Source organism: Drosophila subobscura, chromosome E (genome assembly GCF_008121235.1).
Source record: "Drosophila subobscura isolate 14011-0131.10 chromosome E, UCBerk_Dsub_1.0, whole genome shotgun sequence".
NCBI lineage: Eukaryota > Metazoa > Arthropoda > Insecta > Diptera > Drosophilidae > Drosophila > Drosophila subobscura.
The window spans coordinates 2975209-2997557 of NC_048531.1; the positions used below are offsets into that span (position 1 = coordinate 2975209).

Below are 22349 nucleotides of genomic sequence, written 5' to 3' on the forward strand. Positions count from 1 at the left end.
CCCTCAAAAATATACTGAAATTTATCTTTGAAAATTTAAAATATACCGAAAATATACCATAGTCTGAAATCATGTTTCTCGATTTAAAGCCTAGTACCACTAACCAAATAGTATAATAGTATACTATTTGGTTAGTGGCAGTACTCAGATCGACAAAAAAACAGGCCGAAAAAATCTAGAAAGTCTGACGATAATATTTTCAAACTGCGGAATATGCAAAGAGTATCGTTTCATGGGTTTTCGATGAACACATATTTATATGATAAATATGATTGATACTCAAAAATGGACAACGACCGTCCTGGTTTCTTTCCTGCAGATATGGGTTTAATCAAAGTTGTCGTCGCTTATTTCGTTTATTGTCCTGAAGGCGATAGCTTTATGCCATTTCCCTCTCAAGTGTATTGCTTTAAATCAAGTACGTATTGTTTTAAAGATCTTAATATTTAAGATTCTTCCTATTTCCCGCCAAGTACTTTAAAATAAATACTCAAAAATAAATACTTTTAATACTTTTTCCGACTTTGTACGCGTTTTCAACTTTTAAAATTGTTCAAAACATCAACAGTGCTGGAAAGTATTGTTTTGCCTCACTTAACAGTGTAATAACATAGTTCTGTTCAGCTGTGGTTCCAGTAAATAAAGAAACACTTTACAGTACCTACAATTAGATTGCGGGAAATTCAAACCCAATCGTTATGCGTTATCACAACAAGGAGAGGGAGCACTGTCGGTCCGTTCTATGATCACAATAAAACACTTCCTCACTTGGCTTAACTACAATTAAAACTTTATTTTTCATTTCGTATTGCATAGAGCGTATTTTTATCTAAATTAAATGCAAATAAAGATGGCAAAATGTGTGTGTGTGTGTGTGTATGTATATCTGTATAAGAATTCCAAGATAAAACAATCTCGCCCACAAAAGCAAATAAGGCAAACAGAATAACGAGAAAACGAGACAACGATTCGTATTTTACACAAATGTAGACCCAAAAATGGGGTGGGTACGGGCATGGGCAGCATGGATGCTGCCAAGTAGCTTAGATAATGTTTATGATAATGGTATGTATGTGTGGACAAGGTGCTGCCATATAAATTCACGCACTGACCCCGATCTCGCGGCAACAATGTGGTCTTATCCAGAATTTACGGGCACATGTGCTGCCAGCCAGGGTCGGTCGGTGTCGGTGCAAACAAACACGAGGATAGGGCGATGAGGATGCTAAGTCTTAGACAAATGTTAAGTTGAAACCCTAAGCATAGTGATCGTCGTAATGGAATGAACATAGACATATTCCAGTTTAGCTTTAGAACTGCTGCGCAGACTGGGAGAGGAAAGTGGTGGAGTGATTGTTGGAATATAACAGATGGCTGTCCGGGCCTCTGCTTTCAGCAGGAGCACTTGTTCTTGGTTTCCGTGCCAGTTGCATCGCTGGTGTTGTTCAGGTTGAACTTGTCACCATCGGCCAGGTCGCCACTTATCAGCTTATCGTTGATGAGTATCTGTACCAGACATACGAACACATTAGTCAAGAGATGGTTATCCATTAGCTGGGGTCTCTCTTACCTTATTCACAAGAGCGCGGGAGGCTTCATCGATGTTGATATTCTCCTTGGCGGATGTCTCGAACCAGCCGGCGAACCCGTTCTCCCTCACATACTCATCCATTTTCTCCGGATTCGTGACGATGCCCTGCTTCTCCTGATCACACTGCAAAAACAGCAAAGAAAAGGTATCAATCAGGAAACTCTCTTGAGCAACTAGAGCCACGCTTTCTGCTCACCTTATTGGCCAGCAGTATGCAGGGTATGGGACTCCCGTCTGGCAGCTGCACCTTCGAGTCCAGATCCTCCTTCCACTTGCTCACACAGTCGAAGGTTCCGCTGCGCGTGACGTCGAACACGATGAACGCTCCAACCGCTTCCTTGTAGTAGACCCGCGTCATGTTGCCGAACCGCTCCTGGCCGGCAATGTCCCACAGCTGGAGGCGCACTATCGTGTTGCCATCCCACTGGAGCACCTTCAGGGCAAAGTCCACGCCAATGGTGGCCCGATAGTTTTGGCTGAAGAACTGGTGCACGTAGCGCTTGATGAAGGACGTCTTCCCTGTGCCTAGCTCACCGATGACTAGAATTTTGTACAGATGTTCCCGTTTCTCGCTGGTGGACGTCATGATGGCCTGCAAATATTCAAATTAAATGCACTTTAGTCAAGGGAATCTCAGTAGTTTGTATTAATCTATGTCCGCACTTCAATCCGAACCTCTTGGCTATGCTGTGCGGATTGTCTATCGTTCAAATGAAGACTGTGATTGAATAGTCGATTGTCTAGAGCCCTCATCCGCAGCGGTTGAATGACACGCACACGCACACAAACACACACACACACACAGAGAGAGCCTCCCACGTAAAGGGTGGTTGGGGGGCGGCCGATGAACATGAACAGCCGTCGAGGGCAGGCCACAACACAGGCACACAGAAGCAACACGACACTTATGCGGCTTCGGTGGTAAATCAGCGAGGTAAACAGTTGGGCGACACCTTACCGGTTCCATTTCCTGATCCATGGTCAGGTCACCAAAGGCCGGCATGGGGTTCGCAGTGGCTGGATCTTTCACGGACTGCTCCTCGCTGTCCTCGGACACGGCGGCCTCGTCCTCGTTCGAGTACTCGCTGGCCACGGAGTGATAGTGCAGGGTCTCCCGCCTGCCCTCGATGCTGTCGTGGTCGCTCAGAACGAGCTGCTGCTGGGCAAAGCTGAGGCGCCGGAGGCTGGAGTCGCTGGGCTCCTCGCTGGAGCTGGGCGGCTGATTGGCTAACGCGGCCAAGGCAGCCTCGTAGGCACTGAGCGGACTGCGCACGGCGCTGCCAACGGCGAAACGGACAACGGGCGATGGACTGGCACTCTCTCTCTGGGCACTCTCCGCTGAGGACACGGCGTCGTCAGCAGCCTGCTCGTCCTCGACTGGCGGGGGTGGGGGCGGACACGTGGGCGGACTGGGCTCCGGCTCTGGACTGGGTGGCGCCTCTAGGGCCGGCACTTGGTTGCTCTCTGGGGTGGCCACCGTTGTGGCGTTGCTGGCGACTTGTCGGGAAAGGCGGTGTCCGCGCTGCTGCTGTTGTTGCAGCAATTCCAACTTCTTGCTGGCGGATGACTTGCGAACGGCTCCGGTGCTGCTGGCAGACTGAACCTGAACGCGACTCGGCTTGGCCGGGGCCCGCTCTCTGGGCGGCGTATCTCGTGTGCTCTCGGTGACAGCGATTTTCCCTCCAGTCTCTGCTGCCGTCGCGAGTCGTTCTGCCGCCGCTTTGGGTGTCGCTGCTTCTGCTGGCTTGGGGGTCGACTGTTGCTTCTTCTTGGCCACAATCAGCTTTGTCGTCCGAGTGCTGCTCGTGTCTTTGGTCGTCACCGTTGTGGTCGTGGTCGGCTTCTTCTTCCCGCCCGCTGTAGCCCCCCTCCCCGCCGACGCCTCTGCCGCTGGTGTCAGGTAATCCGTCTCGCTGGCTGAGCTCTTGGTGCGACTCTTGCTGCTGCGGCTCTTGCCTTTGGCCGGCTCGACTTTCTTCCCGCTTATGGTTATCTGGAGGAGGGTGGCGCTGCTGCTGGCGGATGGTGCATTGGTGTCTGGGGTGTCCGGATCTTGGTCTGGGTCTGGGGCTGTCTCCACCCGCTCGAGGCTGCTGTCTAGCACGCTAATCTCATCGCTGGTGGCCAGGCTATGCGGTCGAGCCTTTGGGGTCTTCTTTAAACCGCCCAGCAGCAGGCGGCGGGTCAGACTTTTCTTCTTAAGCGTCTTCCCAGCGGCTCCACTGTCAGTGCTGTCCACGTCCTCCAGCTGCGTGGCGGTGGGTTCCTCCTCGCTCTTGGCTTCTTGCTCCTTCTGTTTCTTGGCCTTTGGCTTGGAGAGGCTGCGAAAGGCGGCCGAGAAGCGTGAACGGGTCTTGATCTTGGAGCTGGTGTCCTCCTCCTCCTTCTCCTTCTCCTCCTCCTGCTCCTTTGCCTCCTCCCTGTCCTTTCCTAACACCAAATTCTCCCTCTCCGCTGGCAATCGTTCTGCTTCTGTTTCGGGCTCGGGTTCCACTTTTTGTTTGACTTTTCCCCGCTGCTGTTCAACGTGTTGCATATTTTCACCTAGCGCTAAACCTGGTACCAGCTCGTGGCTAAACTTCTTCCATGGGGTCGTGTCGGGTACTATATCCTATCCTGTCTATCCTGCGATCCTGCAAGGACTCTCAACTCGATCTCCTGAGCGAATTGAGCAACTGCAGTGCAGCCAAAACAATCGCGCACTGAAATCAAATTTGTTGACGTCTAGCCTTTTATAAATTTACATCAAGCCCAGTCGTCTGTGGGTCCCCTGTCCCCGTTCCCCCGGCAGCACCCACTCCTCTTGTGGTTGGTTTTACATTACAGTTACACAAAACAGTGCAGCACTTGTTGCGCTTACCAACACTGATCCGGCACAGTCGAAATATTGCGAAATGATCGTGAGAAGAGCGGCGGCTTTTGAATGCCGCGATTGGGTCTGGGGCAGCCGCTTATCTAGCAATCCTCGGACAAAGCCAGGTCTGTGTCCGTCTCAGCCAAATGCCCGACTGAATGGATCAGCCTGTCTGTCCACCGGCTGGCCCTGCTCCCGAATCAATCGACTCTATCGTCGGATGTGCAACTGACTGATAAGTCGACACAGTCGATCAAGCGTACTGTCCATATCTGGGCCGAAATGGAATGGTCTGCTCTGGAGTGGACGTACCTGACCTAGCCCCAGGCCCAGGCCCACGTATGAGAGGTGTTCATTCACGCACTTTGGTGGCTTCCTTTAAGTTGAGGATTTGCCGCATCAACTTGCCCCAAAAGAGTCGCTCAGCATTAACTTAAGTGCGAGACACATCAATGAAGTGGGTGGGTGTGGTGCTGATGGTGTCTTTGAATGATTGCTGTTGCTGCAACGTGAGTATATAGAATTACGCTTATTACAAAACGTGGTTAGCCGCAATGCATGGAGCAGCCAGAGGCAGAGGCAGAGGCAGAGGCAGAGAGGCGACATAAGTAAGTATATAAGAAAGATTACACAAGTATAAACCCATAAGCGAACACTGAATGGCACATATCGAGATAGATCTCGGACAGACATACGGAACTTGGGACTGGCTTGCTTCATTTACATTTCCTTATATTGCGGGAGGAGCCTTCTGTCGCATATTGGCAAACCTCTGCGGTTACATTAGGTATTCACTGGGGGGAGGACGATTTGTGCCTTCTCGATATGCACATATGGAAATCGGGGACAACTATTTCAACACTCGAATCTCGCACACAGCTTACATAATTTATGGGAGATTACAGAAAACCTCAAGTCGAGGAAGGCACCTCTTTACAGCTTTTCAGGCCATGGAAGGCAAAAAAGCAAAAGCAGAAGCATTAGAAATTCACTTTCCACATAAATGTCGAAGGACGAGAAGGGATCGGCATGCAATCCCCTTTTGTCCATGCAAATGTTTGCACGCAATCGACAGCCGCACCAGGAGCAGGGCACAGGCATGTGCGGAGTCTGCAATTACCCCAACGACCCCATTCCGCATAAAAGCCGCACGGATGCCACAGGCGATGGATGGGCGTGGAGCTCTGCTAAACGTTGAGAAATAAACGCCATGCAAGAAGTTTCCGCCCCTAGGCTTCAGCCATCAAATGTTTTGTGTTTTGTGTGTTATAAAACAGGAACACTAAGCACGTGGACAAGTCTCTGGATGGGGTGGCAGTTGCATGCCACACGACACACGACACGTGAACTGGTTTATAGTTTAACTCTGTTCCTACTTTTATTTAAATTTACACTATTAAAATAGTTTGTTAATAGTAAATCCTTGCAAATAAGACAACAAATGTGTTGCCTTCACGTAATATAATTATCAATAAAGATACAATCTCTTCTCCCATGTCGTTTACGCTCTTTTCAAATATTTTGTTGTGTGTTTTCGAATAAAAGGAGACAATCATAAAACCCTAACCTATTGGAAAAAGTACATGTATTCTACATGAATTCAACACAGATTTTTACCCTGAATTTATGCTATGATATTTTCTTCGTTTTGTGATGCAGTTCGGGTGAGGCTAATGCGATTGTTATAATTATGAAATTCTCCCTCGGCATGCGGGGGAGTGGCGGGTTCATGATCTTGTAATAGCTCACTAGCTGAAAAAGTTACCACCAGATTTTTGGATAATAAAAGTCTTATAAATACCATATAGACCGGCGATAAGCGAGAGCTATTTCTGTTTGGCCACTTTAGTTTGTTGCTGGCTTAACACCTCTAGGCTAACTGCATCTCACAATTGCTGTATGGCTTTACCCAATGATACTTATTATAAAGATAGCTTCGAATGCGCGTTTCACCTTGCGTGATTTCAGGGCACACATATTTATGTGACTCTCCACCATTATGGATTTTATACGAGGCTGCTTATCAGGCGCGATTGCTCTGGCAATTGTCATGTAAATAAAATCAGCCCGCAACAACAGCAGCGCATCACAACAGAAAGTGCATTGCCTTAGCCAGCGGGCCAGAGTGAGGGAGATTACATAAGGGAGATGATATCTCCCCGGACACCACGCGTCCACCCCATTCCTCAATGGACTCTGCACACGCAGAGTAAAGCCCCCGCTCCACCGCTCCCATCGCAGTTGGAGTGGTGTGCCAGCCAGCTCATATCTTATCACTGGCAGGCGGAGGAGGAGTCACCAGCAAAAATATGAGCAACGTTTGATTAGATTGTACCGAAAATGCATTGCAACCTTGTGATTCATTGACTGGATGTTATTCGTAATTGAAGCTATTTGAATGTCTTGCATTAATTAAGACTCTCCCCCACAGATACTGGCTGCTTCCACGTGCGATTCCGCCTCCACACTCTCGCTTTCTTCGTTCAATAATTAATTGACCTTAAAACGTGACAATATGCAAAACGGTAGCAACTCATTCTCATAGACATTACATGGCCCTTCCCATTTCCCATTCTCGTTCCGATTTCCCATCAGCAGCCAGCGGATATCTATATCCATGTCTATGTCTAGCTATAGCCAGCAATCACTTAAGTAGCAGGGCACACCCACATGGTGTGCCCCCGACTATTCCATCCGAGTCTTCTCTGTCTTCGAGTCTGTCGCTGTGACAGCTTGTCCGTCGATGTTGCGTATGGGGGGCATGCCGTGACGAGAGTGAAATTTTTGTGGTGCCCCCTTTTGTGGTCGGTCGCCGTTTAGTACTGGCGACAAATTTCAGCTTGCTATTGTTTTGATTTCATCGCATTGCTTATACATACATACATACATATGTACATATATACCGCGTTCGGTCTCAAATGTGGCAACGAATTCAATTTAATTTCATTTCCATTTAATTGGTCGGTTAATGGCAGGGGCAAACGGCATTTATATTGGCCAAGATAAGACACAAAGCGATTGCGAAAACGAGGACCATAAATTAGAGCCGAGGGGGTGAATATTTTGGCATCATTTTGCACAGTCTGTAGTCTAGAATTTCAGCTATGAGATATCAGATATTTGCTACACTTGCCGGGTATAAACTTGTTGTACTGTAAGCAGCACTTGAGTTCCCTTAAGCTGCGGGAAATTCCACGATGACGCCCTCCTATTCTAGGCATCTGTTTCAGTTACAAAACCCAGCTGGGGGCAGCTAACGAGTTTACCGAGTTCTCCATGACTACTAACTGCCAAATGAGGGTAATCTACAAGCCATCAGTTGCGTAGCCAAACAAAACGCAAATCATTGCTAAACTTGGTAAAGGTTTTTTTTGGCAATCCCCCTATTTCACAATACCTGGCTTAAGCTTGCGTTTTACATGTGTGTTCGAATGACTACTGTTGTGTACTACTGATCGAGATACTCACTCCGTTGTGCAGGTAGCCGTTGTTTCGGTTGATGTCCATGCTGGTACGTGTGGCTGCGGGCATGTCCGGTGCGAGGGGAAGCGCCTCGACGGCGCAGCGATCGATCTCCGGCTGGCGCTCTATGTACGAGGGGGACGCACTGCGCAGAGAGAACGGCGGGGAGTAGAGTACAGGCGGCGGTGGCTGCTGCTCCTCCTGTGGCAAGATCAAGTGCTGGCGGCGCACAAAGATGGGCGACTCCTTGGCGCTCAGGGTGCCCAAGGAAATGGCACTGAGGGGATGATGTTTATGCTCCACGGGCAACGTGTCGTCAGAAGAGGTTGTGGTCTCGATTACCTTCCTGGCCAGATAGTGGCACCGCAGACAGGCACACCCACTGAGATTGCTGTACGATTGGGACTTGGGTTCAAGACTCACAAGACCGGAGGACTCTTTGGCCAGGCAGTCGCAGATGTTGCGGCGTCCGGCGGATGTTGAGACAACGCTGCTCCGTATGACGCTGGTTGCCATGCAACTCCAGATGCGGATAAATGCTCTTTAGACTTTGTAAAACGAGCGGGCTGACTCTTTTGCTCTTTTATCCAACTCCCTCAGAGGTCAAGGTCGCTCTGCACACTCACACACGTTCTATCTATGCTTGGTCTTTGTCTGTCTTCAGTGGATTTTCGATGGTTTGTTTGTCGCGCACTCACACTCGTACATATCACGTAGCTGTCGGCAACATGTGGTTCTGTTCTCCCAGCTCTAATTGCTCTTCGCCTCCTGCTCGCTCGCGCTTTGTTCGCAAGCTTCGCTTCTGTGACAACGGTAAACAAAGTTCTATGTCTGCACTTGAACTTATCAGAATTATCAAGTATTTATACTCGATTTCACTGCAATTTCGGGGCCTGATGGTGATGGGGGCCAGAGGTTGTCGTTATCGCTGCAGGGGGAGGTTTATTGAACTCGACTGTGCACTTTTTGGACAATTTGCTTGTGTATTTGGCGTGAGTGCAGCCGAAACTGGTTTCGTTTACGATGCAAATGGAAGAAGTGGATCACTTTGGTTTTGGTGGTCACCACCGAGTTTATTGCATAAGCTTAAACGGCTTCGATTTTGCTCGGATTGTGCTATGGGATGGGGCTCTTGGCGCTAATTCTATATCACGAAATGTAATGGAATTCACACACGAACGACATACGCAAACAAACAGCGACGAACATAACAACAAAAGCAGTGCAGCGTGTCAACGTCCGCCTTTGACGAGTTTTACGGTAAAAATGAACCGGGCGAACGGTTAAGCAAGGCAAAGCAATGAAAACGAAAGCAGAGGCAAAGCTTTCGCCCGAAGCTTTCGTAAGCACTGCGCAAACAACCGTTGAACAGCCTCCAATTTGATAGCGATTGGAAATCGCAATTAGCGATTAATTTGGGGTCTGTATTGATTCCAACAAGCTATCGATTGAAGCTCGAAAACGGGCAAAATTTTCTTTGAAATAAACCATTGTTAATGATTTAGTTATTCACCCAACCACTAGTGCTTTTTATAAGCTTCCCCTGACAATGTACGATGCCTGATGGAGGCTGTTTTTGCAAGTATTTTTAACTTAGTCCAAAATTTATTGACATTTAAATAATGGACTACACAATAAATTTAATTGGGTGGCTAAACACCATAGGAACAAAATTTGATGTTTTTTGTGTTGTAAAACCAGCCACTTATAGACTAAAGCATCGCTCAACAGCCTCAGAACAAAGAACACCTTCCCGTGCTCAACACGTGCGCAGCTGTCCTGCGACTCCTGATACAATGTAATGCGATATAGAGGTACACTTCTTCAACTATTAACTAGAGGAATCCTGAATCGTAAGTATCTGCAAGCTTGTTTTAATGGTCGTCCTTCTCAGCCTCAGCCTCGGCCTCGGCCCTTTTCCGTTTGGCCAGCATGTAATGCGAAACGTTCTCGTACACCAGGAACGTGATCATGCAAGCGGGTATCACACGCGTGAGGTTGGCCTGCAGTCCCTTGTAGAAGCCCCTTCCGCCCTCGAATCTGCAATGAAACGAAGCATGGATAGGGGGGTTAGTGACTGTGATGAGGTGGCTACAATTACTTACAGTACAACGAGTTGGCTGTTTCAGTTTAGCAAAGAGATTCTCCACAAGTTACGAGAATGGGAAAGAGAGAGGAAGGTGCACGGACTACTTACAACACAGCGTACGGCTGAAGCTGAAGCCGAAGCCCATAGCCCTTGTTCAAATTAAAAGACTCTGGTTGGACCCGAGACATTCTGGTTTATAGTTTTTCTGGTTTTTCTTAGTTTTTCTTGTTCCTTATGGATTGCCCATCATGGCATTTTAATGTAGGTAGGTAAGTAACTAATTTTGTATTTTCTTCTCTTGGTTGTATGATTTGATTGGGATTGTTCTGCTTCAGTAGCTTAGTTGGTGGTTCACAATGCGTTTTATGCTTATTTACATAAGTGTCAAGGTTCATTTCATCCTTAAGATTATAAACCATTTGCGAAACTATGAAGAATCTTTTTGCCAAAACGAAATTTTGTCTCAACTAAACTAGAAACTGGTTTCAGCTGCGTTTACAATTCCAATCCATTACAAAATAAATAATTTAACTAAACTACCAACTAAATGTGGGTGTAAGCATGTGTGTTTGTGTGTGTGTGTTGCTTCGGTGAAGTGTGCAAGAAATGCATCATTTCATTCAATTTACAGACCATCACAACAATTACTTTAAAAGTGAAGCGGCGCAGTATGTAAAATAAACTAATTATGGAATTAACTTAGGGCTAGCACTTAATCGAATTATAACAATAATACAAAACATGTTGTCATTTTTTTGCTGCTCATTGCTGATTGCTGCACATTGGAGGAAACTAGAAAGATTCGTGTATTCTAGGTGCTTAAATTCTGTTCCAGATTCTAGATGCTAGATGCTAGATTTTGGGTTCTGGTTAATACTCTATCTAGCTGGTCAGCTTCTCCCAAATCAGCATGACCATGCAGATGTTGGGGGTGACGTGGACCAGGTACGGCACAAGTCCCTTATAGAAACCGCGCATGCGTTCGTACCTCCAAGTCTGTTTGATGCAGTCCCAGGTGCCGTTGTAGCGGTGGTGGTGATCCTGCAGGCGGGCACGCACCACCTGGTACGGGTATGTGGCTGCAGCGGCAATCAGCTTGGAGACGGCCGCAAAGGCCAAGTACTCGGTGGTGGCCTGTGGAAGGAAAACGAGCAACGGTTAGAAATGCGAATGAATTTTCTTGGACAGCTGCCAAATAACTCAGACGTCACCAAATACCGGCCGCAGCCAGATATATACAGATATGGAAGTGCCTATATCTGAATATGTATTAAATGAGATGGCAACGGCACGAGCAACCTGGTCATGTGATGCTGTTCCCCACTGATTTGTATACACACCAGTTTCGTATCGATGGGCAGCTTGCGGTATTCGTTGTACGCATTCTTCAACTCCTCGTAGGTCATAAACTGAATGGCTCCGTGCGAGACGCCCAGCATGCCGGGCACGAACCCTCGGTACAATCCGCGGATACCCTCCTCCTTGTAGATCTGGCTCAGGGCATTCACCATTCCCCGATACTCGGCACTGGCCGAGGAGTCATACTGCAGACAAAGGCGCGTCTTCACCACCCAAATGGGGTTGGTTAAGAGCAGGGTGAGGGCTCCAGACTCGGCGGCTGCCAGCATGTGCATGGCGGGACCCAGGGGCATCGTTGTGTTGCCGCCCTGGATGAATGTCTTGATGGTGTTGTAGCTGCAAAAGACAAGGGAGACAAGGACAAGTGTTAATCGTTTAGTTCTTCGAGCCAATTGGGAGTTTTGAGCGACTTACAACATGAAGTAGAGCCCCCAGGAGGAGCCCGATCCCCAGATATTGGGTGTGACCCCCTTGTAAAGGCCTCGGAAGCCCTCTTGCCGGAAAATGGTGGTAAAGGCACTGCCCAGTCCCCGATACTGGGGAACCGCTGCTGTCCGTCCATCGTTAACTGAAAGTAGACAAAGCAAACCGTTAGTGATAAATACGTCTAGACAGTGCAATAGAAATCGTGTGATCATGTTGGATAATTGGGCAGAGCGGTAAGGCGAGGATACGTCATTCCGGTGGTTGTGTTTTTCTTTACCGTAGGCAACTGTACGGCCCTCGGCTGGGTACAGCACGGCCCGGAACGGACGGCAAATCAGTTGTTGACTCCAACGGGCCCTGGCCAAAGTTGTTTTCGCCAAACAGATAGCGTTAATTGCCAGCGGATGCGATAAGAAGGGAGAGTCGAAATGAGCTCTACATGTTTACGCGTCCATTAGCATCTATTAATATGAAAATATGTATGTACGACCACAGTGGGGGCCAAGCTGGCCTGACAACAGCGCCACAAGCCAGAAAGGGGGCTCGTCTGTCGTCAGATCTTTCAGTATTCTCAATTTTTGTATTTCTTAGCTATTTTTAGTTGCCCCACGAGTGACCTTGAGCGATGGCACTAACTGGCTACTGCTGCTCTGCAGCATGTCCGGATGATGATCTATAAATCACAAAGCCACATATCTACTGCCACAATCGAGTTTTGGGCCAAAGTAATGAGTTTTTGATGGTGCACTCGATAGCAGCGCACCCGATAAGGTCACATCAAGTGGTGGTGCTGATTCAGCGAGCTTCCCGCTTGGCAACAGGCTGGAACTCGTTTTGCGGCTGCTTGTGCCACATAAACCGGACACTGCCCAAAGCTCGTCTGTCAGCGCCCGAAAGTTGCCGTTAACAAAGCGAATGTACAGTCAGCAGCTGCAGGAACAGCAGCAGCGTGGTCACGTGAGCAAAAGAGCAAAACCAAACAAGTTTTGTGAGTGTCTCTGAGGCAAATGCGTCACCGCAGAAAAGTGGAAGGCCTTGCGCAAGCAATAGAAAACAGCTGTTAAAAACTGGATAAGCTTTACGTACTGGAATTATATTACTCGGAGATACTAAGCACATAGAAATAGAAGAACTGAGAGCTGAAAGCTGGGCTGCTATCTACCCGTACCGTAGACCGTCTGGGTCTTTGAGCTGCTTTATCAGTTTACGAAATTTTGCATGGTGTGATTTTTATTCGCATAAACAACCTAATTTGCTGGGACTCCCATTGTTGTTGTTGTTTACTCAACATTTTTTCTGCTGAATTTACATATTGACTCTTACGCTGGTCGCCTTTTAGCGCTGATCTCAAGCAGCAAGCAGCAATACAACAATAATATTTAATAAACCCGCTCCTGTTGTTGTTATTTTGAACCCGACTATACGGAAATATTGCTCGTGTACACATATTTTGCGCATGCAGCGCAAACGAGGCCAACTACATTTATACTTGTATGTTGGGGATATGATTCATTGAATGTTTTTCCACAAAACAAACAGAAAACAGCGAATATCAGCTGATAAAGAATGACAATCAGCTGTTCGTTTTCTCTGCAATTGTAACTGTTGATGGCAGGTTAACAGCTAATATCGATCTTTGTACGGCAAACGAAAACCATTTGAGGGCGTGTTTTTATTTCTTTCTCGAGAATTCTAGATTAGAGTAAATTTAGCCAGCAATGGAGTGGAGCATAATCAGTCATACAGAGTTGTCAACAAATCAATAAATTTCGACCAGCTATCGGACGAGTCAGCAAAAAAAGGAACCACACACAAAATGAGAATCATCCCAGGCCGTCATCGTCTTACTTTACGGAGGGACGAAGCTTTTCTGCAGGCCTCAAATTTTCCATGGAAATTTTCCAATTGCACTGCGCAACCACAAGCGAAGGGGGGGGGTAGGCGCGATGCACATTGCAATCTCCAGCCAAGCTGGCGACGCTGTAGAAGCGTCTGCACGTGCCGTGGCGTCCACTATCAACAGCTGGCGGGCCCAGGCACAGTGGAAACGAATCAGCGTAAAGTGAATGAAATGTTACTCACCAGCAAATCGAATCTTGATGAGGTCCAGTGGATGGAGTATAATTGTGGACGCTACACCTCCGGATATTCCGGCCACCAGATGCTCGTACTTGAAGTGGGAGAACACATTGAATTTCTTGGGACTGCCCTTGGCTGCTACTGCGCTGGTATTCATTTTGGGATCGATCTCTATTGTATCTTTGTATTACTGCTATAATCGTAAGTTCTTCTTTCTGCGGCGTTCACTGAATTGTGCTATAACTACTATGTACTATGTACTACTATTTACACTCTTTGGCTTGAAAATTTCTGCGAACAAATGGGCGCAAATCAAAGAAATTCGCTCGCCAAATCGATCTTGTTGCTAGGCGCAAATTCTCTGCGGTTCTGGTTGCTGCTCTTTTTGTTGTTGTTGTTACTGTTGCTGTTGTTGGCGGCGTCACTGCTGCTACAGTTGATACACTCCTGCCTTTGCTTTATTGTTGCCCAGCACATATTTTCTCTTGCTTTGTTTCCAATTCCACAAGATTTTTCTTCACTTTGAAACTCTTGCTGTGGCTGCGCTCCTTATTTGCTGATGAAATATCTTCAATTGTGTGTACGGGCAGCGTTCGCTAGCGCTGCTTTCAATTTTCTTCCGATTCTCAATTGTATTCGCTCATCGCTGCTTATGTAATGTCAAATGCATATCTCTCTTCCGGAGATTGTGCCGTTCTCTTGTAGACTCTGCCAAGCTCAAGTAATGTATTATCTCACTGCAAATTATAGTTGGGCACGTGTGGGAGCGATTAGCTATTAAAGACTTTTCTAGCGCGCGAGCTGAGCGAAAAAACGAAATTGTATGGGCGGCCTATCAATACACATGAACGAACAGCTGTTGTGAAGGCTGACTTATCGATAATTTATACCGCCTGGCCATCGGAAATATACCACATAATTTTTAAAATATACCGAAAATATACTGATGAAAATTATATTCCTCAATTTTCAGATTCCATTTAATTTTACAAGCTAGTTCGGTCTTTCATCAGTGGAAATGTAATTTCATTCACTTAATATATTATATTTCTACTAGATAAGCGAATTTTAACGACAGCTTTTTAATGGATCATTAAGAAAATAAGGCCTATTCAAAACTGCTCAACACAAATGTTTACTTTTGTACATGGTTACTACACGATAACTACACTTTTGCTAAGTAGTTGACATACTTATTACCTACACGCTCGTTTTAGTGTGACCGCGGATTTTACGAGAAAATATACCCATCTGACCCGCTCAAATGTACCTTCTGATTTTCGTAATATAGCGAGGTAGAAATGTAATACTGCTGAACTAAAACATTAATTACTCTAAGTTTGTTAACTCTTTTTCATGGCAAACGGTCAGTTGAGAAAATGAATTCGTTTTGGGGTGCTCCAACCCTGTGTGCATCACCATTAAGTGTGGCCGCATTGGCCGCAATTGGCGCGTTGAAAAGACAATTTCAAATGAAGGAAATGGCCTGCATTGATTATCAAGCTAGTGATAAGATGCACTTAAATATTTCATAAACAACTGCAATGATGATTAAATGAATAAATAAACTCTCGCATTCCCTAGGTGCCGAGTGCATTCCCTGAGAAGTGCTCTTTCACGCGCAGACGGTTGCCAATTAAATTGGCATATTTGGCGACGAGTGGCACTTCCTGATAACAAGAGTGTCTGTCTTCCCGCTTGGTGCATTAATTTCATTATTTTCCTAAACTTGACTTTGTCGATAGAACCATATCGTCATCGATGCGGAGCACGCAGTTTTCTAAGTGTTGATCCGGGAGTAGCAAAGTTCACTTCGCTCTTTACTTTGTGGTAGGTTGGATAGGTACCGATAAGCAAAGGAAAGACACACGCCAGATGACTGATCAATTGTTTCCTCTATTCCCACATGCAATATATACTATCAGCGTTGCATTAGATAACGACACCATCTGGAGTGGCCACTCCTGAGACTAATAAAAGCCCTGTCCGTATCCACTGGCGACACAGTGAACGTTCGATCGTTCAAGACACCAAAATGAGACTGCTCTTCCTCCTCCTTGCCATCCTGCCGCTGGCCTTGGCCGCGCCCAAGTCGGCCGTGGGCCGTTATGCCGTTCGCTACGACAACTTCAAGATCTACAGTTTGTTCATTGAGAACGAAGATCAGATGGAGGAGCTAAAGAAGATCAGCCAGGAAATATCCGTAAGAGACACAAAAATCTTCTGTAGGGCAACAGGTGCAATCCGTAACTCATTTCAGGTGCACTTCCTCAACGAACTGGCTGGCCCTGGTAACAGTTACAACATCATTGTGGGTCCCCTGCTGCAGAAGTACGTGGAGAGTAAATTGGAGTACTTGGAGATAGTCTACAAAGTGATTGTCGATGATCTGCAAAAGTAAGTGGCACGGAACTGATCAATAGATCGCATCTAAAAATTCCATTACTCAGATTGCTGGATAAGTCAGCTGTGGACAAGGACACGGAGATGGAGTGGGAGTCGTATCACACCCTGGACACGATCTACGACTGGGTGGACAAGGAGTGCGCCGCCCACGACTATCTGGAGTGCAAGGTGATTGGCCAGTCGTACGAGGGACGCGACATCAAGAGCATCAGGCTGTCGAAGCGCGAGGGCAACAAGGCCATCCTCCTTGAGGGCAATATCCACGCCATGGAGTGGATCTCCTCGGCCACCGTCACCTTCCTGCTCAACCAGCTGATCAACTCCGAGGACCCCGAGATGCAGCGCCTCAGCGAGGAGTACGACTGGATTGTGGTTCCCATGGTCAACCCCGATGGGTTCGTCTACACCCACGAGGTGGAGCGGCTGTGGCGCAAGAACCGCCGCCCCAATGGCGCCACCAACTCCTCCGGCCTCTGCTATGGCATCGACATGAACCGCAACTTCGACTACCACTGGGGCGGAGCTGGCTGGAACATCGATGAGCCCTGCGACCACTGGTTCGGCGGCGACGAGCCCAATACCGAAATCGAGATCCTCGCCCTGCAGTCCTTCGTCAGCTCCTTCGACGATGGCTACATCCGTTCCTACATGGCCTTCCACGCCTATGGCCAGTATGTGCTCCTGCCCTATGGCCACAGCAACACCGAGTTCCCCCCCAACTATGAGCAGATGAAGCGTATCGCCGCCGCCTTCTCCGATGCTGCGTCCGAGCCCTACGGCTCTGCATTCACCTACGGTGCCAGCGGTCTGCTCAACTGTGAGTTTTACGAGTGATTTCCCCACTGATTTCTCAACTAATGGCATCACTTCACTCCCCTTCAGATGTCGTCTCTGGCGCTGCCAAGGATTGGGCTTACGGTGTGAAGAACATTCCCTTCACCTGCACCGTGGAGCTGCGCGACAAGGGCACCTTCGGCTTCTTCCTGCCCTCCAACCAGATCACAGAGGTCGGCGTCGAGGTTACGGCCGGTCTGAAGGGACTCGTCAACAAGGCAGCCGAGGAAGGTATCTTCGACTAAAAAGATCAGTCCGGGCGATGGAAAACCTCTGCTTATAGGCTGCTATAGAAAATAATAAATATATGCATTTATATTTATTCCGATGAACATTCAAAACGATGCCTGAAATGCTTCAATCGATCCCTTTCAAAGGTTAACGGGTTTCGAAAGCTCCCTGCACTAAAAGGCAGAAAGCTCCTGCGGTAGAGCTTTGGACGCCAAGCGGGTTGCAAAAATGGATGAAGCTACCATATAGATTTCTTGCACTGTTCCGTAGCACCTGCCACAAGTACTAACGTGCGAAAATTGATGATAAACTTATTAATAATTTAGGCATGAAGTTACAGCCACTCGGCAGAATGTTGTAAGAGTTTATATGTATTCAGCTGCATTGCACCTTTTTGGACACACAAACTTTCTGCACATAAAACAAATGCGCCGCTCGTTGCAGTTTTCGGTAGAAGACAGCAGAAGACCAGAATTACTGCATCTAAGTGGACGATAACTGCACGCAAATTACGCCACGTTGCTGCAGTATCAATAAATATTTATCTCCACCGCCTTCTGCGGCTGTTGCTCCTTTAAGCCAGGCGGCTGAGTCCAACAATTTGCACTGCGGCTGCCGACTGACACGGAGATACGAGTGTGTACAATGTGTGGGGGGAGGTGGGGTAAAGGGTAAACTTTCGGGGCACGCAGCAAAACTTTGGCCAAAATGCAGTGAAATATCCAGAGCCCAAGCCAAAGCCAAAGCCGTGGCCGTAGACGTGGCTGATGCCGAAAGCCGAAAGCCATCGACACCAACCGGGGCAACATAAAATTTCCTACTACAAAGTGGTTATTTTGTTTGAAGTAATCCACAAGAAGTCGTTAAAAGTGTCGTTGCCAGTGCTCCTAGATTGATGATGGCTTCACGTGTCCGCCACAGAAACGCGACCTGCCGGGACCTCCACTCCCATTCCACGGCAGACACTAAGGCTGGAAGATGCATTTCTCTGAGTAAACTGATGCAGCATCAGCAAACGATGTATGTCTCAATGGTTTCCTTTGCTCCACTCACTGCTTGAATGCTTTGACATGGAAATGCTGCTAAAATGTGCGCCAGGAAATAGCTTTGACACCCGATATTCCCAGTACTTACTCCGTGTATGTGTGAGAGCGGAGCCTGTAATCAAATATGCCAAGCAAATAAAACTCCAAAGGTGCTGCTGCTTAAGCTTTAACGCAGCTAAACAGCTTCTTCCATTTGCTGTTTTCCATCGCCATTTTCAATTAACTCTCGACTGGCAGTCACCCCTTTGCCCCACAGCACTCAGAGTCCTTTATGGCCTTTAACGCTTTGCTGTCACGTGGCAAGCGGAATGGCCGGAAAAGCGGGAAATCGTTTGGGGGTTATATGGCTCATAAAATGGCCGGCTCGTTATGCAAATGTTTATTCTGGCAGGAGCGCAGTGCAATAGCCTCGACCTTCGACCATGAATCGGTAGTGTTATGTTTATGCTATGATCCAATTCCAAAAATATTCTGTGCGCCACCTCCCCCTATCCCATATACCATATTCCATATCCCTCTACTGTTCTGTCCTGTCCAGTCCCACGGGGCACAAATCAATGTTGAAGTTGGAAACTTGGCGTGTTCAACTCATATCAAAATCGTAATTGGAAATGTCGGTGTCGGTGGTGGTGGTGGTGATAGGAGGAGGATTGGGGGTAGGGGAAACTACTTTGCGCCTAATTGCGGGTCAATATTGGTTATAAATGCTCTTCAGATTAGATTGAATGGGTGATTCAAATGCTATCGAAAGTTGTGTAATTGACTGGCGCGATATTATTATATTCAGTCGGTATTTAAGCTCAGCGAACACTGATTTCATGCCAAAAATATTACTGATAGCACATTTAATCCTTGATTTCCCCCAGCCACACCCCCTTAATTCAGATTAGATTTTAATGGCCATTGATGGCTGGCCCATGCGCAAGTGGCTCTCGTGTGATAGGAGGATTATTCATCTGTGCTGTCTAGTTCTGGGCTGTAGATACTCAATTTAATATAACTTATCTTCAAATACAATTAAACAAAGCCAACTGGCGTTATGCAAACCTGCTCTTGGTCAGTAAATCTGTCGGATAATAACGGTATTTAACAAGACAACCACAAAGTGAGGCAAACAATTATGAGATGTGTTCTTGGCTCATATTTCCACTCAAAAGTATATCAAAAACAGACGGATATAAATATATGTGCATATGTATGTATGTACTGTACTTAAAGTGCTCTCCTGCCCAACGATACCCATACTTATGCATATAATCCCCACCTGCCCAACCCCCAAACCGCCCAAATGTTGTACATAATTAAACAATTGTCCAGACAAAAGCCGCAAGCAAAAAAAAAAATAGAGAAAGAAAGACAGAAAGAAATGTAACAAGAGGCCGTCGGGCGTATGCATGTGGGCGTGGCAGTATGGGGAGTGTCAAACCGCAGGCAAATAGCCGATGGCAGGACACACAGACGGAGTGGGAGTGGAGAGTTCCGCCAGTTAGCACACGCAAAACAAAGCAAAACAGTGCTAAAGAGTGAAGGGGGGGGGACACGGGAGAGGAATGGCCAGAGCCAGAGCCAGAACCAGCACCAACGAAAAGTTGCTTGTCATTGAACCATGAACTGGTCGCCATCGCCATCGCTCAGTCACTCACTCATCCACACGCCCAACCATCCGACTACTACTCCTTCATGCAGCCAGTCGGTTGACAAAGAGAGAGATGGAAAAAGAGTGGCAGGCAGAGCGGCGTCACGTGTTTGTGAATTGCGCGTATTTGCTTATGCAAAAGGCCACACCAGACCAGACCGAAGGGACACACGCGCTGGCTGGGTTGGCGGTGTGTGGGCATGGGGTGGAAACTGTTTGATTTACAGCTACCCACGGAGGAGAGGCCGCACCATGCAGAGTGCAGAGTGGACAAATGTCAGCACGGAATAATGGCTATCATATGTATCTGGCAGTAGGCATTAAATCCCTTGTATATCTTTAATTGGGTAATAAGTTCTTAATCATTACCTTTAGGAGCAATAGAATGATTCTAAAAAAATATACATTAAACGCTGAACCAATCTACATCGAAAGGAAAGGTTTTATTTTATTTTGCAAGCAGCTTTTCTGCATTGAAAATATCTACTGAAAAGTGTAAAACTCGTACTTTAGGCCACGGTATAGACCACAAACATGCTGCATGCACGAGTGCTGCAACATTTATGCGCAGCTTGCCTCAGCACAGAGTTCTTTGCTCTCGAGTCCATTGAATTTTAATTATCGGAACAATAAGGTTATAGTGCGCTGCATTTGGCGAGCTTGGGTTTGTGCGCTCATGATTAATGCTCATTTGATGGCCATTAATTGATCGAATCCGATTGATTGATTGATTGATGGATGGGTTGTTGTCTGAACAGCAGCCAGAGCAGCAGAAAAATGGCCATTAATATTCATCCGTCAGTACATACACGAACTACGAGTATGTATTCGAACGAATACCAGGGCAGCATTTAATCCTTAATTAGTTTACTCTAGTTCTGTTTATCTGCAGATCTAAATTACATATAGCCGAGAACCCCCTACACCCGTAGCTCCTGTAAATTATGCTCCATGCAAAAACGCGACTCACAAGTATTCAACGGTCTTCCCTGTCCTGTCCCAAGCGCATGAGAAGCGACAGAGTGAGAGTGTGTGAGAGAGAGAGCGTATGCAACATAGTTTACCGCTTTTATTGTAATGGACTCAACGGACTTTTTCACTATCCTTGCCCCCTATCCTTTTGCTGCACTGTGAGATAGTTTAACACTGTACGGGGAAGTAGTTTAAAGTGCGATTAATAATTAAAATATTTGTATATCAAGAGGTAACTGGTATTGTGTGCTGTTTGAACTGATGGAAAATCATCGGACTGCAGATCGAATAAAGTTATTTACCTGTCTGCAGCTTAACTATTTCTGCAAGTGCATTCCCCTGGCTTTTTTGCAGTTGCTGCAGTTCCCTGGGAGTTGGTCAGCAAATGTGGCCAGGCCCTTGCACATTGGTCACGCACAGCTCCGTTTGGGACCGGAAATATGCATATATAGTTGGGCAGCTGCTCTTTCTGTTGCTCTTTCTGCGGCTGCTTTGGCCCCTGGCCCCTGGCCCCTGGCCCTGGCCCTGGCTCCTGGTGCCGCATGGCTTATGCATGGTAGCTCCTGCTGCAGACGGGGCGTATGAGTTATATTTATTTTATCTCGTGTCTGTTTGACTTTCGCATTAAAACGCGCTCGCTCAGGCATAAAATGTTGGCTGTTTTTATTGAAATCGACGTCATTAATGCGGGAATTATACGAGTCGTAAGACAATGGGGTGTGGCAGAGCGGCAGAGTGGCAGAGGCAGCGCGGCAGAGTGGCAGAGGCAGCGCGGCAGAGTGGCAGAGGCAGCGCGGCAGAGTGGCCTTCTTTCCCTCTGCCTCTTGCATCTCTGGCTCCCTCCAACATTTAATCATCATCCACATGGGTGCGCTTTGGGTGTAACCATAAACTTTTGTTTTGAAACCGGATCGCTCGATTGTGCTGCTGACCAACTGGCCGCTTATCGAGGCACACTTCAAACAACTGCCACACCAGCCACAACTGCCGCTCTCCTGCTGTTGTCGGTGCTGCTGTTGCTGCTGATGTTGGAGCTGCTGCCAGGACATCGATACCACAGACCACCGACCACACACACACACAGAGCGACGTTGGCCGCGTTGGTGGCGACTCACTCCGCCATATGCGGCCAGCTATGTTAAATAGTTGGCCACAAGTGTGAGCTGACAATTTATGGATATGATTTCACAAGGGGAGGCCGAGGCCGAGGCACAACAGCAGGCGGCTGGCTATTCAGGGCACTGCAGCGCTGGACATGGGGCATTCAATTAATGACCAGCCTGGACACAGAAATTGATGGCAGTTTTTGGAAAGTTGTTCGGGGGGCAGGCGCAAAAAAGCCAGACAAATGTCCGAGCTGAAAG

General features: G+C 47.3%; 3 protein-coding genes across 4 annotated transcripts; 1 reads left to right on the forward strand and 2 right to left on the reverse strand.

The window, feature by feature from the left end:
* Positions 1 to 768: 768 nt before the first annotated feature.
* Positions 769 to 9176, reverse strand: LOC117889760 (ras-related protein Rab-32). Of its 2 annotated transcripts, none has more exons than XM_034794207.1 (4): positions 7914 to 9176; positions 1788 to 2183; positions 1571 to 1714; positions 769 to 1506 (listed from the first exon to the last, which is right to left on the reverse strand). In XM_034794207.1, exons 1-4 carry the CDS (start codon positions 8421 to 8423, stop codon positions 1393 to 1395), a joined length of 1164 nt encoding a protein of 387 aa, XP_034650098.1. In that variant the 5' UTR covers positions 8424 to 9176; the 3' UTR covers positions 769 to 1392. The 2 variants fall into 2 exon arrangements, with proteins under 2 accessions (XP_034650098.1, XP_034650097.1); XM_034794206.1 differs by lacking the exon at positions 7914 to 9176 and adding an exon at positions 2550 to 4291.
* Positions 9177 to 9490: 314 nt separating this feature from the next.
* Positions 9491 to 14698, reverse strand: LOC117889761 (mitochondrial folate transporter/carrier). The gene is made up of 5 exons (XM_034794208.1): positions 13864 to 14698; positions 11770 to 11923; positions 11337 to 11691; positions 10985 to 11130; positions 9491 to 9947 (listed from the first exon to the last, which is right to left on the reverse strand). The coding sequence occupies exons 1-5, from the start codon at positions 14015 to 14017 to the stop codon at positions 9782 to 9784; spliced, it is 975 nt and encodes a 324-aa protein (XP_034650099.1). The 5' UTR covers positions 14018 to 14698; the 3' UTR covers positions 9491 to 9781.
* A 1155-nt stretch (positions 14699 to 15853) lies between these two features.
* LOC117891179 (zinc carboxypeptidase) lies at positions 15854 to 17441 on the forward strand. Its single transcript, XM_034796505.1, has 4 exons — positions 15854 to 16063; positions 16121 to 16257; positions 16311 to 17083; positions 17149 to 17441. Exons 1-4 carry the CDS (start codon positions 15896 to 15898, stop codon positions 17343 to 17345), a joined length of 1275 nt encoding a protein of 424 aa, XP_034652396.1. The 5' UTR covers positions 15854 to 15895; the 3' UTR covers positions 17346 to 17441.
* Positions 17442 to 22349: the final 4908 nt, after the last annotated feature.

Bases quoted from the DNA above. Each gene is read 5' to 3' on its own strand.
- LOC117889760 (XM_034794206.1), bottom strand. From the start codon at position 4,127: ATGCAACACGTTGAACAGCAGCGGGGAAAAGTCAAACAAAAAGTGGAA. The intron at 2,184-2,549 runs GTAAGGTGTCGC...GAATATTTGCAG, and splicing joins TGGATCAGGAAATGGAACCG to GCCATCATGACGTCCACCAG. The intron at 1,507-1,570 runs GTAAGAGAGACC...TGTCTGGTACAG, and splicing joins CCCGCGCTCTTGTGAATAAG to ATACTCATCAACGATAAGCT.
- LOC117889761 (XM_034794208.1), bottom strand. From the start codon at position 14,017: ATGAATACCAGCGCAGTAGCAGCCAAGGGCAGTCCCAAGAAATTCAAT. The intron at 11,692-11,769 runs GTAAGTCGCTCA...TGTCTTTTGCAG, and splicing joins TGGGGGCTCTACTTCATGTT to CTACAACACCATCAAGACAT. The intron at 9,948-10,984 runs GTACGAACGCAT...GTTTCATTGCAG, and splicing joins TGCATCAAACAGACTTGGAG to ATTCGAGGGCGGAAGGGGCT.
- LOC117891179 (XM_034796505.1), top strand. From the start codon at position 15,896: ATGAGACTGCTCTTCCTCCTCCTTGCCATCCTGCCGCTGGCCTTGGCC. The intron at 16,258-16,310 runs GTAAGTGGCACG...TCCATTACTCAG, and splicing joins ATTGTCGATGATCTGCAAAA to ATTGCTGGATAAGTCAGCTG. The intron at 17,084-17,148 runs GTGAGTTTTACG...ACTCCCCTTCAG, and splicing joins TGCCAGCGGTCTGCTCAACT to ATGTCGTCTCTGGCGCTGCC.